Source organism: Capra hircus, chromosome 9 (genome assembly GCF_001704415.2).
Source record: "Capra hircus breed San Clemente chromosome 9, ASM170441v1, whole genome shotgun sequence".
Lineage (NCBI taxonomy): Eukaryota > Metazoa > Chordata > Mammalia > Artiodactyla > Bovidae > Capra > Capra hircus.
In genome coordinates, this window is record NC_030816.1 from 71058075 (window position 1) to 71075820 (window position 17746).

General features: G+C 37.6%; 1 protein-coding gene across 1 annotated transcript in view; it reads left to right on the forward strand.

Moving 5' to 3' along the window:
- ADGB (androglobin) overlaps nucleotides 1-17746 on the forward strand; it is a 188449-nt gene that overhangs the window by 71700 nt on the left and 99003 nt on the right. The window contains exons 11-13 of the mRNA XM_018053314.1: nucleotides 6189-6363; nucleotides 9478-9568; nucleotides 15685-15814. Of these exons, the coding sequence (XP_017908803.1) occupies nucleotides 6189-6363; nucleotides 9478-9568; nucleotides 15685-15814 (396 nt within the window). The remainder of the gene's footprint in view (nucleotides 1-6188; nucleotides 6364-9477; nucleotides 9569-15684; nucleotides 15815-17746) is intronic.

The window sequence follows — 17746 nt, forward strand, 5'->3', positions numbered from 1 at the left end:
ATGTATTTCAGTGAGAATTGTATAAATCACTTCTAAGTAATAATACATCACTTTTCTATAAACAGATCATACATATTTTCTTAACCTAAGACAAATTAAATGAATTCATATCTAGTAAACCACTGCTATGAATGCCTTAAAATAATACAAAAATGTTAATTGCTCTTTTCTTAGAAAGTTAACAACTTATAGAAAATTTAGAAAATATGGACAAAGGGAATAAAATTTAAATATTTGTAATATAAATGCTTAGTCATAGGCACTGTTAACATTTTGGTCTATGTACTTTGCTTTTTTTTTTTTCTTCTCTGCATATTTCCTACATGTATATGTGTATAAACTTTTTACTCAGGGAAATTCTATTTTACTTTCTGTTTTGAAATGAGCTTTTTCATTTGACACTGTATCACTACCATTTTCCTGTGATGTTAAACGTTTGTCAACGTAATATTTAATAGATACATGAGATGTGTGGATTTGCCATAATTTTTATGTTATTTTTGGGTTTTGGACATAAAAAGTCATTCTTTTCTCCTTCTCTTTTAAAGGGTAAAGCTCACTAGATTACTCTTCAATCTATTTAGACAAACATCTTATTGCATTTGTATTGATCCCTAACTCTCTAGGGGGAATTTTAGACATCCAGCACTTTATTGCTAGAATTCCATGTGTCTGAAATTGTGTGAATTCCAGGAGTTGGTGGTGGACAGGAAGGCCTGGCGTGCTGCGATTCATGGGGTCATAAAGAGTTGGACACAACTGAGTGACTGAACTGACTGAAATCATTAAAGTATAAGAAAACAGTAATATAATAGTTTGATTAATTAGAAACAGCTTACTATTAAAAAATTGAATGGAGATTTTGTTGAAATGTAAATACACCTTTACATTTACTGAAATGTAAATAATCCAATTGTAGGATTATTGCACTTATATTTGTCTTCTGGATGATTTGACCAAGGAGCTTAAATGTTCATTTCTTCTTCTTTTTCTTTCCTTCTTCCTGCCCCCACCTTCTCCTTCTCTTTTTTAGATAGGAAACATTCCTTACTGCAAAAGTCTGCAATGTAAGAAGGGTAATATTGTCAAGACAATAGGACATAATGTGCTATTATCAATGTAGAGAAAAGGACAGTTCTTCTGTTTTCATTTAAAAGTTGTTCAAGTTTAGTCATGGCTAAATTCAAGTGTGCTTCTCAGGGCCCCCCCCTCAAATTACGTCTCTTTTTAGGATGGCTGCATCAGCCCTGATTTTATTTTTTCTTAATCTTACTACCTGACATTGGCCATTGCCTTAGCTACTCCAGGGAAATTAAACCCTCTAATACTGTGGACTGCAAAAGACCATGAGCCATGCTTTGCGGAGTGTTCCATGGGAAGTACTTAAATACTTTTTAAAATTGAAACACAAAAAGATAAGATTGACATCGTAATTACACAAAAAAGAAGGCACAGAAAAATTCACTGGAACTTTTGTCTTTCTGACTGAAAAACTGGTAAACAAAATTTTTTAAATTTAAAAGACCGAAAAAAAGCACATGTTTATTCATTAATTCAACAGATGTTAATTAATTATTCTTTGCTAAACAGCTAACTGGAATCTGAGGAAGACACCATGTTGAGCGTGATTAATAAGGACTTTCCCCGCAAAGTTTAGAGTTGATGAGAAAAGCAGGCAAGCAAGCAGTAATAAAGTTAGAATATTAGCATAATAGGAGTTGCTTGGAATATGGTAGATGTAGCATTTAAATAAAGTGCATTGACTGAGTAACCAAATAAATGAATTAATGAAGAAGTGAAATAATGTATCTGGAACACATAGCAGAGACACATCTTTCTGGCTAGTGGGTGACTAGGGAAATCGCTGCAGATGGTGACTGCAGCCATGAAATTATAAATCGCTTGCTCCTTAGAAGAAAAGCTATGACAAACCTAGGCAACATATTAAAAAGCAGAGACGTTACTTTGTTGACAAATGTTCATCTAGTCAAAGCTATCATTTTTCCAGGAGTCATGTATGGATGTGAGAGGTGGATCATAAAGAAAGCTGAGCACCAAATAATTGATGCTTTTGAACTGTGGTGTTGGAGAAGACTGCAAGGAGATCAAACCAATCAATCCTAAAGGAAAACAACCCTGAATATTCATTGGAAGGACTGATGCTGATGCTGAAACTCCAATCCTTTGGCCACCTGATGCGAAGAACTGACTCACTGGAAAAGACCCTGATGCTGGGAAAGATTGAAGGCAGGAGGAGAGGGGGACAACAGAGGATGAGATGGATGGATGACATCACAGACTCTATGGACATGGGTTTGAGCAAGCTCCCGAAGTTGGTGATGGACAAGGAAGTCTGGTGTGCTGCAGTCCATGGGGTTGCAGAGTCAGACACAACTGCGCAAGTGAGCTGAACTGAGGGAAGTCTTCCCAAAGGAAAAAAAAGAAAATTGTTGAAGCAGTGGCTTTCAAGTTAGCCTGGAAAGTAGGAAAAAGCATATGCGTGAAGCAGAAGGAAGCTTATGTTGGAAAGTTTGGAGGTGAAGGATAACCCACTGGGTTCAAGGGACTACTGGAGTTTGAACAGACTGCAAAAGGAGAAGTTTTAGAGGCAGTCTGAGGTGTGGAAGGGAGCCTGGACATGCAGAGTATTATAAATCCTCACTGTGGGGGTTGAAATGTCTTACAGGGTCCAGTGGTTCAGGAATTGGCCCAGTGTCTGCAACAGTAATGAGATGAGCTTCCAAGCTGTAATGAACTGCCTCCAACATTACAGCCTCCTGCTGTTTCTTTTACGTTACCTATTAGGATAAGCAGGGTCTCTTGGTAGAGATCAGAATATAAAGATGATATGATGTTTTGAAGATAAATCTACAGAAGAAAATTCTTTCTAATGGAATTTTATTAAATGGAGTACATAGCAAAAAATTCTAGCCCCAAAGACAAGAAGACCAACATGTAAAATAAAATCAACACTTTAGCTTTATGTGAGGAATTGGTAAAGAATGCAAGAAAACAAAGCAAAACGTGGAAAAAAAACAGTTTCACAAATTACTCTATCTTATCCCCCCATCTTGTTAGGGTCTTCTAAATTTTAGTTTTATTTGTTTATTTATTATTTCCTTTTTATTTAAATGGGTTAACTGGGACTTCTAAAAAAGCCTCCTCTTCTTTCTCAAACCCTTCCTGTTAGAATATCTGAGGTGGACTGAGTAAGGGAGTGAAAGGGTGTTGTGGGCAAGGAAACTTCTGGTTTGTCTTATATTTGGGCTTCCTTGGTGACTCAGTGGTAAAGAACCTGCCTGCCAGTACAGGAGATGCGGGTTCGATCCCTGGGTCAGGAAGATTCCCCTGGGAAAGGAAACGGCGACCCATTCCAATACTCTTGCCTGGAAAATCCCATGGACAGAGGAACCTGGCAGATTACAGTCCATGGGGTTGCAAAAAGCCAGATACTACTTAGTGATTAAACAACAACAAAAACATGAATTATTCAAAAATATTTCCTGAAGAGGCCTATTAAGTATTTCACTAGAATGTTTCACTATTTTAAATTACTCTCTGTCCCTAATGCTAATATAAGGAAATCTGGAACCCTTGAACAAAGTTTCTCAATATCAAACTATGACAATTATTAAGCATTGCTTTACCTTATTCAGAAGTATTGTGTAGTATGTTGGAAATAAAGTGAAGTATGAGAAACTTACTTACATACTTTCAGTCCAGTTCAGTTCAGTCATTCAGTCGTGTCCAACTCTTTGCGACCCCATGAATCGCAGCACGCCAGGCCTCCCTGTCCATCACCAACTCCCAGAGTTCACTCAGGCTCACGTCCATCGAGTCAGTGATGCCATCCAGCCATCTCATTCTCTGTTGTCCCCTTCTCCTCTTGCCCCCAACCCCTCCCAGCATCAGAGTCTTTTCCACATCCATTCCACATCAAGCTAATACTTTTGTGAATTATTTAAATAATAAAATAGATGAAAATACCATACATAATTATTTAATACTATTTCTTACATCTTCTGAATGCCTTGAATAGTTTTGTTTTCTGGTGTTCCACTGTTCAAAAGAGAAAGCAAGTGGATTACAATTTTGGTTGCAATTATAAGAAGGAACTGAGATATACAGAGCAAATGTATGAACTATCCAGAAATTACTCAACTTATAAATACTACTTAGGGCTTTCCCAGTGGCTCAGTGGGTAAAGAATCTGCCTGCAATGCAAGAGATACAAGAGATGCCAGTTCAATCCCTGGGTCAGGAAGATCCCCTGGAGGGGGAAAATGGCAACCCACTCCAGTATTCTTGCCTGGGAAATTCAATGGACAAAGGAGCCTGCCAGGCTACAGTTCAAAGGGTCGCAAAGAGTTGACCTTGAATTATTAAAGCATAATTTCAGAGGTTTCTGAACTTTTTCAATGAATTGCCAACATATAGATGGGATAAAAGGGGCATGACCATTTCCTCTCCTTAAATTAGTGCTTTAAAAAAAATTTAAAACATTGAAGCGACTTTTCTCTTTATTCCATATATTCATAAAGCTTTTAAATGACTCTGCTGAACTTAATAAGGAAAAGGCAATGGCACCCCACTCCAGTACTCTTGCCTGGAAAATCCCATGGACGGAGGAGCCTGGTGGGCTGCAGTCCATGGGGTCGCTAAGAGTCGGACACAACTGAGCGACTTCCCTTTCACTTTTCACTTTCATGCACTGGAGAAGGAAATGGCAACCCACTCCAGTGTTCTTGCCTGGAGAAACCCAGGGACGGGGGAGCCTGGTGGGCTGCCGTCTATGGAGTCGCAGAGTTGGACACGACTACGGCGACTTAGCAGCAGTAGCAGAACTTAATAACACATGTTCTAGCTAAGGCAGTAATTTCCAATAGGCTAGCAGGTGAGCTTCTGATCCTAATTCAGATTACTACTTTGTAAATTTTCATTTTCAAACGTTGCTATTTGCATAGAAATCAATGATATAAAACCACTAGGAAGAAAAACAGTTATTGGCAAAACTGACTCTAATGTAGTTAATGTTTTATTTTACTTTAAATGTATCAGCGTTTAGACCATAATATAAGAATTTGACTACAGGGTATGTTATTTTAACCTACACATACCTTTTGATTTCTTGTGGCATCTTTCAGCCATCAGTCAGTAGCTGAATTTCTACAATGACTTGAATTTCTTCCAATGACTTGATTTGGATTTGCCTGGACCATCTGCCCTTCTGTGAATGCCTCCTTTGTCAGGAGTGATCATGGGGATTTTGTGTAGGGAAGCCTAAGGACATAAACTGTAGACAAGGCAACTGCTTACCCTCAAGGACCCAGCACCCTAAGAGCAGTGGGGTTTTTTGAAAACTATCGAGCAATTGCTGGTGCTTAAAAAAAAAAAAAAAAAAAAACTGACAAAGACTTTATATGTTAAGTACCTGTATCAAATCTTTAACCTTTAAAGAAAGTATTAGTCACTCAGTTGTGTCCAACTCTTTGTGACCCTCTGTCCATAGAATTTTCCAGGCAAGAATACTGGAATGGGTAGCCTTTCCCTTCTCCAGGAGATCTTCCCTAGCCAGGGATCAAACCTGGATCTCCTACACTGCAGGCAGATTCTTTACCATCTGAGACTCCAGGGAAGCCCAACAAAAATAATAGTTGATTAATTTTGGACCAAAACTGCTATTCTGAGACTTTTGCAATGTCATAGAATCTTAAAATCTTAGAACTGAGAAGTGACTTCTAGTTCTAGTCCTCATTTTGTAAATAAATAAAGGGAGCCCCACATACCCTAAAAGACTGAAAGAAATAGAGAGAGTAATAGCACTTACACTATGTGTGTGTGTTAGTAACAGTCGTGTCGTGACTCGTTGCAACCCCATGGACTGTAGCCCACAAGGCTCCTCTGTCCATGGGATTCTCCAGGCAAGAATTCTGGAGTGGGTTGCCATTTCCTTCTCCAGGGCACCTTCTTGACCCAGGGATCAAAGCTGGATCTCCTGCATTGCAGGCAGATTCTCTACCATCTGAGCTTCCAGGGAGGCCCTACTGCTTACACTAAAGGATGCAGAAATATTACCACTATATCTCTCTAGAATAGTGGTGATAATATTTCTATAATGATGAAAAGTGTTATCTTAAATGCATAAAGCAGATACAAAAATCCTTTTAACACTGCCTTCCACTTTTTAGGCTGATTCTGCTGAGAAGCTTAGAGAATATGGGCTTTCCCATATCTGTAGCCATCCTGTGCTGGTCACAAGAACTAGATCCTGCCCCCTTATAGCACCGCCAAAACCACCTCCTGTACCTCCCTGGAAACTCTTTCGTCCAAAAAAAGAAGCTGTTATAACAGATGAAGCTCAAGGTATGGTTCATATTGTCCAAAAATCTAATCAACATTTCTCTCTATGAAGTTCTAATAGTTCTATTTGTAATGTGAGAGATATATCAAAAAAGCAATCCAACATTACACTTAAAGCCTTCATCTAATTTTATGTCTGAAAGGATGACTTCTGCACATCTCAGACTCTGATTAGTTTGGTTTTCACATCTAAACTGACCAGATAAATACAGGCCATTCTTTGGGTGATGGCACTATGATTATAACTGTGATAGAAAAGTGGTTTGGAGCACATAAATAGCATATACGTTAACCCACTGGTGTGGATTTCAAACATGGGGATCATTCTGTGCTGCCCAGTAGGACATCATCTTTAATTGGCTGAATTCTATTTGAAACTGCTATAGGAGTACGACTTCTGCCTGGGCTGGCTCCTGTCAATATTGTCATGTAGCCAATGAACAGCAATTGTACTTGGAAATACACAGGTTCACACAGGCTGAGTATATGCTAAGGAGTCTGTTCCCACTTGGTTCTTATTCTTATCTTTTATTTCTGAATTCCTTATAATCCAAGTCTAATTTTTTATTCCTTTAATCATTTCTCTACGTCTTCATTTGCACTCCTTCTGTGAGCACCATGTTTGAATGGAAGAGAGACCAACATGGCAAGAGAAGAGTTGAGCAAGACCATAAATGGAAAATCATGAGCAGAGGGGATTAGAAAACAAAAACTAAAAATTAAAAAATTATGGCCTAGCAGAATAGCTCAGTTTGTTTATGTTGATTCAAAGTAAACATATGGCCTTTCTGTAGCTAATTTACACTTGCAGGTTTTAATGAATGATGATAAAGAATTGGAGTGCTGTGGTTTATATGTGTGTGTGTGTGTGTGTGTGTGTGTGTGTGTATTTCCTATTCCAAAAAGCTTAAATTATCTTTTTTATTATCTTTGTGTTCTTTCCCTTGCTTTCTCATTTTCTTCCTTTTTCTTTTCCAGTACCTCATTATCTTCTAATTGTATTGATCCAGTAACAGGTCATCACATTCTAGAGGTTATTGCATCAGGCCTGTCCTTGAATGAACAATGAAGACAAAGCCACAGTGAACATACCTAGTGCCAGTTCACTAAAGGCATCCCTCAGAAGCATGTAAATAAGCTTTAAGTGGTTGGTCCCATGAACCACGTCTTATACTCTTAATGGTGGTGCTTGCTGTGTTCCTGCAACCAATTCAAGTACTGCTGATCCTTCAGTGCATGGGACAAAAGAACTGTATCTCAGCCGCAGAGTAATACATAAGTCTCAGTGGTACTCACGGTACCACTGGTACAGTGGTACTCAGGATCCTAAAACTACAATAGCCACAGAGATTGGAGTATTTACCTGTTCCTTGCCTCCTACGTCCAACCATAATTTACATGTTTTTAAGATATAAATAACAACTGTTAACCATGTAATTTTCCTCACATTTGCTTTCTGCCAACATTGATACAACCAGTACAGCTGGTGGCAAAAATTTTCTAGCACAACATGTTTTATCCTTGCCAGAAAAGAACAAAGATTAAAGAAATATCTGGCTTAGATGTAAAGGAGAAACGGTCAGTTTATTTTTATTTATTTATTTAGTTTTACTAACCTTGTCTGCCTCTCTCCCACCTGCTTCATTATTTCAGTTATTTCCTTACATTCCTTGAGTTTCTGCAACAGGCTGTTGATGCCACTCCAGTGCCAACTGTTGATTTTGATCCCAGGAACTTTCCAACTTTCCTCCCTCCCTCTTTGCTTCCTGTCCACTTTCGTTTTTCCAAAGATCAGAATTCACATGATGCTTGAGAGAAAAATCTTGGTATATTTTAATTTAATTTAAAGCTATATTTTAATTAAATGCAAAGATGGTTGTGCTCAGTTGTGCCTTCCTCTTTGCGACCCCATGGACTGTAGCCCGCCAGGCTTCTCTGTCCACGGGAGTTTCCCGGCAAGAATACTGGAGTGAGTTGCCAATTCCTCCTCCAGGGGATTTTCTTGACTCAGGGATCGAAACTGTCTCCTGCATCTCCTCCAGTGGCAGGCAGATTCTTTACCACTGAGCCACCTGGGAAACCCTAAATGCATAGAGGCGCACTTAAAACAGTTCTTTCAGAATATCAGAAATAGAGGAAGGAAAGGAAAAATATTAAATATTTTTTAACATTTTAAATGGCTGAAAAATATTACAGCTATTTTCTGATTTTGCTACTGACTGTTGTATAACTCTGTGTCTCTGTTGTAAGCTGTGGAAGAAAACCTCAGTCTTGATGGGATTCCAGAACTGAGGTCTTCCACTTCGAGGCTTACCACATCGCTGTCTTCTCTCCACTGGGTTTAGTATTTCAAGTGAAAATAACAGGAAACAGAGAAAGAGATCAATTTAGAGATGATCACAGAAGAAGCACAGAAAAGTCAAATGCACTGTGTCATATTCTCCCTTCTTTTCATCCTGTGGGCATCTTTTCCACTGCTATAGGAGCTTTTGTTAAGATAATCATGCCTAATGTTTAATTTACTGTTCACCATATTTGTGCATGGGCTGTGTGCCTTATCTATTGAGAAGTTACTTCTTTGTCATCTTCAGACACCTTTAGGAATACCCATAACTAATTTCTTGGCCTATTGCTTTCTTTTCTATTTCTGACCTTTGCTTGTTACATTTTCTGTTCTTCCTACTACTAACTTCATGTATTTAGCCCACTTTTTTTTTCATGCCTTGAGCAATTGTGTTGTTAGAGGTTAACTAAAAGAAAACATTTTTTAGTAAAAGACTTTTATAGAAAGTCTTTCTTGTACTTGAAAAAGCAGCGAATGCCAAATACAGTAATAACTCTAGAAGACATGACTGACTTTCTCCCTTGAGATTTCATTGTTTCATGTTGTAAATCTGGAAAGCAACTGAAGGAAGACTGAAGAAATCTCAAATTGGCAGAATCTATAAAGCCTTTTTAGTACGAAACTTTATATATCACGTACGTTTCTATTTAAGTCTACTGAAATTTGCTGAGTAAATGGATAATCTAATCAGTATTGCATTAAATGTTAAATTCTACGTATAATCTTGGAATATTTCTTTTAACAAGTGTGGAACACTGCCTTTCTCTTTTTAGAAATAGTAATAAAGAAGCCTGACCAATTTCTTGAGATTTCAAGTCCATTTTTGAATTATAGAATGACTCCATTTACCATTCCAACAGAAACGTAAGTATTTAACAGTCTTTCCCATGAATACCTCTTGTTAACAGATAAAGTATTTTGTGACTTGTGTAGTTAAAAATGTATGGTTTGGTGGCAAATGTATTTCAGTTTGTGTAAATGCAGTGATTATAGGAAAACAAAAATGTAGGTTCTATTTCACAGTAATAAACATTTAAGATAAATTTTGAATTGGTTAAAATAAGGCCTAAATATGTCAGGTTTTACAGCTTTGGCTTCTGTCTGAGAAGCCAAATACTGAGACACAGTATTTTGTTTTACTTTATTTTTTTAATATAAATTTATTTATTTTAATTGGAGGTTAATTACTTTACAGTATTGTTTTACTTTAAAAGTTAGCATTGGGAAATGTTTTTGATTCAGTTCAGTTCACTCGCTCAGTTGTGTCTGACTCTTTGCAACCCCGTGAACCGCAGCACGCCAGGCCTCCCTGTCCATCACCAACTCCCGGAGCTCACCCAAACCCGTGTCCATCGAGTCGGTGATGCCATCCAACCATCTCATTCTCTGTCGTCCCCTTCTCCTCCTGCCCTCAATCTTTCCCAGCATCAGGGTCTTTTCAAATGAGTCAGCTCTTTATTACCTGGTAAATTAAATCACAAGATCAAATGATTGTCATAAATACCTGGGAGATGAAGTCCGTCACTCTTAGAAAGAAACAAACAAACAGAAAGAGCTAACTAAATATAACAGCAAAGACAATGAAGAATAAAAAGAAAGAAGGGAAGGAAGAATCCAAATTTACTAATATTTGAGTGTGACAGTAGGGATAGAAATAAAACCTGTGATCCTGGATCTCATGTTTTTAACAAGTTCATGTCTATGTGCTCAGTCAGTCAGTTGTGTCTGACTCTTTGTGAACCTGTGGACTGTAGCCTGCCAGGCTCCTCTGTCCATGGAATTTTCCAGGCAAGAACACTGGAGCTGGAGCAGGTTGCCATTTCCTACTCCAGGGGCTCTTCTCCACCCAGGGATTGAGTCTGCATCTCTTGCATCTTCTGAATTGGCAAGCAGATTCTGTATTACTAGTGCCACCTGGGAAGTTCATCGTGGCGAAAATGAAGTCTACAGATAGCAGAAATGAAAAGGAGCAGTGGGTGATATGATTTTACCATTAAAAGTGTGGTGATTTGTTATGAAGCAATTGATAACTAACACATGGATATGTACATATATCAAGGATTATCAATTTTTTTGTGCCGTTAACTATCTTTCAATAATCCCTCAATAAAGTTGTAAAAAATAAAAAATATTCAATAGTAATAATATGTAAAATGGTTTACAAAATGGGATTCTAGAACCAAGGAAGACAAAATAACTGATATATAGAATTCAGTGGATGTGCTTGATGACAGATTAGGTAAAACAAGAAAAAGACAAGTTAGAAAAATGAAAAACAGGTCAAAAGACAACATCCAGACTGATGTTCAGAGACTAAAACAAAAAACAAAAAAAAAAAAATGAGGGAAAGTACAGTATATGACTTATAAGACAAGTTGATAAAGAACAACATACTTGTATATGGGTCCTTAGAAGTACAGGATAGAGTTTGGGGAATAATCATGAAATAAAAATATAATGGGAAAATTTTCCAAAAAGTTAAAAAACTAAATCAAGATTCAGGAATTTCTAAGAAAAGTCACATAATATAAATGCAGAGAAAACTGCAGCTGGATATCATAGTAAAACCTAAGACTGATAATATGATAATATATAGATATAAAGTGAAAGAAATACTGCAACAAAAATCAGCATGGATAAATGTCACATACAAAAATATTAGACCAAAGAAATCTGGTACAAAATGTATATGGTTTATTTTTAATTATTTTACTAATACAGATTTTTTTTAATAAAAGCAATATATGGTGCTGGAACTCAACAGTCGGGAAGTTACCCATGGGGAGGAGTGTTGGCTGTGATGGGCAAGGGCAGGATTTGTGGGGCCTGATAATACCTCTTGATCTGAATAATGGTGATATGGCCGTGTTCATTGGTAGGTTTTCATCAGGTTTTACATTTATGATGAGTGTACTTTATTCTAATTTTTTAAATCATTAAAACTTTTGAATGGCTTATATATATATGATAGGCTTATATATGTCATGAATACAATTACCACTAGGTATGGTTTATCCTTCCCTTGGATATATTAAAATCCATGCTAAGAGTATAAACTGATGAATAAAAGCAGTCAGAATTTAGATAAGAAGTCTATTCATTGTACTTTCTTACTTCCAGAGCCTGTTTGCATCATAGCCAGTCAATCTACAATTTTTGGATTCTAGTTAAGTTGAAAATATTAGGAATATTATTGAAATATCTTACTTTTAAGGCTCCTGCAGTTCTGTGCCATCAACGATTAAACAGTGAAAAGTGAGTGAGGAGAGACTGCTAGGCTGCAAAGCAGACATAGTTAGCCATGGGAATCTTATACACAGAAAATTCAAGTTGCTGCTACCTTGGTTTGAAAGATTTGTTCTGTTATATATTTGCAAATCTAGTTTTCCCAAACTTTCATTTTAACCTGTAAAAAATCATATAAATAAATTATTAATTTCTATACAAATCTTAAATAAGTTTTAAAAGTTAGCTGAATTTATTTAAACATTTTAAATTGCATTTACAACAGTGGCATATTTGATTTTCTTTACGTACTTTAAAAGCCAAAAAGAATAATAAATAAACTCTTACCAATTATACGAGAAAGAAGAAAATGTTAGTCACTCAGTCGTATTCGACTCTTTGCTACCCCAAGGGCTATAGTCTGCCAGGCCCCTCTGTTCACGGAATTCTCCAAGAAAGAATACTGGAGTGGGTTGCCATTCCCTTTTCCAGGAAATCTTCCCGAACCAGGGATTGAACCCAGGTCTCCCTTATTGCAGGCAGATTCCTTACTGTCTGAACCACCAGGGACATCCCTTACCAATTATATAAATCATCATTAAAAATTCAAATAATCACAATGATGTTTCTGGGGAACCATGGTTTTTCCTATGCATAAGTATTGATGCTTTTGAACCGTGGTGTTGGAGAAGACTCTTGAGAGTCCCTTGGACTGCAAGGAGATCCAACTAGTCCATCCTAAAGGAGCTCAGTCCTGGGTGTTCATTGAGGACTGATGCTGAAGCTGAAACTCCATTCCTTTGGCCACCTGATACAAAGAGCTGACTCATTTGAAAAGACCCTGATGCTGGGAAAGATGAAGGCAGGAGGAGAAGGGGACCACAGAAAATGAGATGGTTGGATGGCATCTCTGACTTAATGGACATGAGTTTGGGTAAACTCCGGGAGTTGGTGATGGACAGGGAGGCCTGGCGTGCTGCGGTCCATGGGGGTCACAAAAAGTTGGACACGACAACGACTGAACTGAACTATTAGATTTTACAAACCAAAAATTCTCTCATACCCATAACTCTCATTTGTATCCGACCTTTTGCAATCCCTTGGACTGTAGCCCACCATGCTCCTCTGTCCATGGGATTCTCCAGGTAAGAATACTGGAGTGGGTAGCCATTTCCTTCTCCAGAGGACCTTCCCGACCCAGGGATCGAACCTGAGTCTCCTGCATTGCAGGCAGATTCTTTACCACTGAGCCACCAGGGAAGCCTCCATAACTTCATTATAAGCCTAAAATTAAATATAAAGCTATATTTTATGGCCTAATTTGTTAGATTATGTAACATGCTACATTTTTTTCATCTGTTGCAAACACAAAATACCATGTAGAGACAGAATTTTCTTAAACATAAAAATAGTAAACCTTGTAATTTTTCTGCTTAATTTTATAGTTAGTGTTACCCACTATGATAATTTTATCGTTCCAAATAGTTTTTGATTCTCTATTAGCTCATTGAGATTGCATACTTCTCAAATATTTTGTCGATTGTATGAACCAGAGTTGCAGACCACCAAGACTAAGTTTTTCAGTATTCAAAGTGTCACACACTGACGTCTAGAATCTCTATGCTAAGAGGGACCACAAACGGTTGGTTTCACAACCTGAACTTCCCATGACTCCCTTATTTGATTTTCTTATTCCTCCTTTCAGTTTTTTTACCTAATTAAGGTGGATGAAATTCTGTAACCCGGGTCTAGGTGACTTCAACACTTGATTGGATTCAGTTAACATATTCACTGCTTGAACCTGTTAGGGATTTCCTTGAATATCCATTGTAACTGGCCTAGACAAAAGCAAAAACATGTGTGAATGGCATTTCATCCTACCTGACTGCTAGATAGTCAGAGTTCTCAGGTCAGCATAAAAGAAAGCTGGTCCGTTGGTTTGTTTTTGATGAGCCCTGGAGTGTGACTGCTACACAATTCCTTTTCCTTGAAACATTGTCGTTGTAGCAACCATATGCCTGGTTCGCCTGTTCTGGCTCCTGGCCTCGTCTGCAAGAATCAGAGCTTCACAAGTGTTTGTGCTACCCTCTAGTGGCAGTTTCAGGTAAATCTGAGACAAAAGCTAAAACGAGGTAAAGCGAGTTTTACCAAACAGAAGGCAATGGCAACCCACTCCAGTATTCTTGCCTGGAGAATCCCAGGGACAGAGGAGCCTAGTAGGCCGCCATCTATGGGGTCACACAGAGTCGGACACAACTGAAGCGACTTAGCAGCAGCAGCAGCAAGGAAAAATCCAAAAGTAAAGGAAGTTCTATATACATGAAAATTAATTTTATCTTTGAAACACACATACCTAAAATATTTGTACTATAACAAATATATTTCTGTTGTTATTGTCCAGTTGCTAAGTTGTATGCAACTCTGCGGCCTCATGGAGTGCAGCACACCCGGCCTGCCTGTCCCTCACCATCTCTCAGAGTTGGCCCAAGTTCATGTTCATTGAATCAGTGATGCTATCATATTGTACCCATAAACTTCTAGCTTTGGCAGTGTTGATTTAAGGGTCATGTCAGTAATAACCTGAAAGAAAATACAGTGTACTTGGCTAGCTGCTATAAATATCACACACCCATAATTAAAATTTTGACTCCTATTTCACCGATACATTGCTCTGATACTCAATTAAGTCAACTCCAAATGTAAGATTCCTGTGTGTTCTGATCATCAACAAAGATGACCACCATAGCTTTAAAATAAACTGTGTTCCAGGAAAGTTTTACAGCATTGCACTGACTGACAGAGACTAGTGCTTCAGTAGTATAGAAAGCAATTAAATGTTTTTAACACAAATCAAAAAATATATATATACTACTGGTTGTGGAAGAAGGAGATTGATAAAATGAACAAAATCAGGACTTTCTATTGTTGACAAAACATTAAAGGGATATTATTCAATCACTATAAAGAGAAGGAAATCTTGCTACTTGTGACAATATAGACAGATCTTTAGGACATCGTGTCAAGTGAAATTAGGCAGACAAGGAGGACAAATACCATATATTCTCACTTCTTTGTGGCATCTAAGCAAATAAACAAACTCGTAGATACAGGAGAATAGACTGGTGGCTGCCGGAGGCAGGAGGTCAGGGTGGATGAAGTGGGTGAAGGAAACCAAAAGATACAAACTTCCAGTTGTAAAATAAATAAGTCCTGGGAATGCAATGTGTAGCATGGGAACTATAGCTAATAATGATGGTGCTTTAGTCCCTAAGTCATGTCTGACTCTTGCAACCCCTTGGACTGCAGCCTGCCAGGCTCCTCTGTCCATGGGATTTCCCAGGCAAGAATATTGGAGTGGGTTGCCATTTCCTCCTCCAGGGGATCTTCCCAACTTAGGGATTGAACTCATGTCTCCTGCATTGACCCAGGTGGACTCTACTGCTGAGTGACCAGGGAAGCCATAGTTCATAATACTGAGTTATATATTTGAAAATTACTGAGAGAGTAGGCCTTAAAAGTTCTTATCACAAGGGGAAGAAATTGTAACTGTGTGTGGTGATGTACATTTCTTAGAGTTTTGATTACCATTTTGCCATGTATACAAATACTGATTGTTATGTTGAATGCCTGAAACTAATAATAATGTTGTATGTCACTTATATCTCAATAAAAACTGCACTTATTTATTAGTACCTTTAAACAAGAAGTTAAGATTAACAGAAATTTTTCTTTCTTTCTTTTTTTTTTTTTTTTAGTCATTTTGTACGATCTTTTATTAAGAAAGGGCAGGTTCCAGGATCTGGTTTATCTTCCCTTACTGAAAATGATGAAACTGCAACCTTTAGCCAGATAGACTTAAACCAACTGACAAAAATTATGTCTCAGGTAACTATGTTACTCTTATTATTAGCCCAGTTCTTAACAATGAAAGTTTTTTTCCCCCCTTAAACTGTGAAATGTATACAAATGTATTTGAGCACAATAAATAATACTGAAAATAAGCTTCTTATGTACCCATTTCACAGTACCCCCACAGGTACCCCACACAGGTACCCCTCTGCTCCTCTCACAATAATCAGGAAAGTATGTGTCCCAGGGGCAGGGCTACACAATACAAGGGTTTATTGGTATGTGTGAGCTGGGGAAGGAACCCTTTAAATCTGGTCCCCCCAAATGAACTGAACCTGAGAGAGACATTAACCCCATGTGTTAAAGCCATTGAGATTTCAGGACTGGTTTGTTATCACAGACTAGTCAGCCTTATATGGTTCATGTTTTTAAACAGCAAAACCGCCTTACCTTTGCCTCTTAAAATAGATATAAATTTTATGATAGGGAAAACATGACTGTTTTCAGATGTTGCCTAAGAGTTAAGATTTAGCACAAGTCAGGAATTAATTATTTACCTGTTTCTTCTTCCACCTTCATCCTTACTTCCAGCTGTAATGGAAGAAAGATGATAAGGGGTAAAAATATTCATTCTTTAAAAATATTCTAGCTGTGGAAGGATTAGGTATTTTTTCTTATACAACTTTATGTACAACTAATTGCTTCATTTTTTTTTTTTTCGCTTGCTTATTTTTTCTATGACACATTAGGGAGCTGTCCCAAACAATTTTTTTTTTTTAAAGAAACACCATTAAAAAAACACCCCCTGAACACCTTCACCACACAAACATGTGAGATAACTCTATCAATGACGACTATTTTCCTGGAAACATCACCCCTGGGATCCTTTGCTCTCTTGCTCTTGTTCAAACTGATAGAAACCTGCAGTTGTCATCCTGGGACTTTCTCTTCTCTCTCTCCTCTGATGGATTTTCTAGTTTTTGGAAACTATGCTGTCCTCCTACTTTATACTTTAATTTCAATGGCATGCATCTTCTAATATTCCCTGAGGGAAGATGCATGGAAAGTAAAGATTATGAGAGCAAGAAGTTCTTTGTATATTCTTGATGTTAACCCTTTATTACACATACAATTTGGAAATAATTTCTCTCATTCCGTAGGCTGCATTTTCACTGTTGATTAGCTCTTTTTGAATGACAGAAGATTTTCTACATAGTCCAATTTTTTTTTTTACTTTTGTTGTCTGTGTTTTTGTTGTCAAATCTAAGAAACCAGTGTCAAATCCAATGTCACGAAGCTCTTCACCTATGTTTTCTTTGAAAAGTTGTTTTCAGTTTTAGTCTCTTTTTTAAAAATCAGCTTTACATTCAAACTTCCCGTTGAATTTATTTCACTTTCCTATTTTTAGATTCTAAGAGCTCTACCTTGTTCTTGATGTATTTTCATAGAAGTTTACTATTTGATAAATGACTATCTTCTTAACTTTCTGATAATACTAACTTTTAAAACGTCTCCTTATATGATTATTTCTGGTTCCTATGAATCTCTCTAGCCACATCCATTGGTTTCTTTCTTTTATATGGGGCTCTTTCCTCAATTGCCTGGTAGCACTTTGTTAGACACATATCAGGAGTTTATGACATTAAAGGGCTGCTGATTAGAAGAAGCTTTATGGCATGGATAGAGCTTGTCAGCTGGTAGCTTTAACTTGAGATAATTGGGGATAAATGAGCTTCATCTAGGGGTGGGACTGGCTCCAAATATGAGATTCCCTGAGGTTTTCCTCCAGCTCTGTTCAGTTTCATAGGTTAAGGGTTCTCTAATCTCCCTGCTGGGGTGGAATGTGGTGGTAAGGATTGTCATACTTTTATCCACCAGAGTTATTAAAGCCAAGCAGCAGAGTTCCTGAGAGTCTCAAAATTCATCATGTGGATGTTCACTTAATTCCTCTCCTCTCTTTGTAGTAGC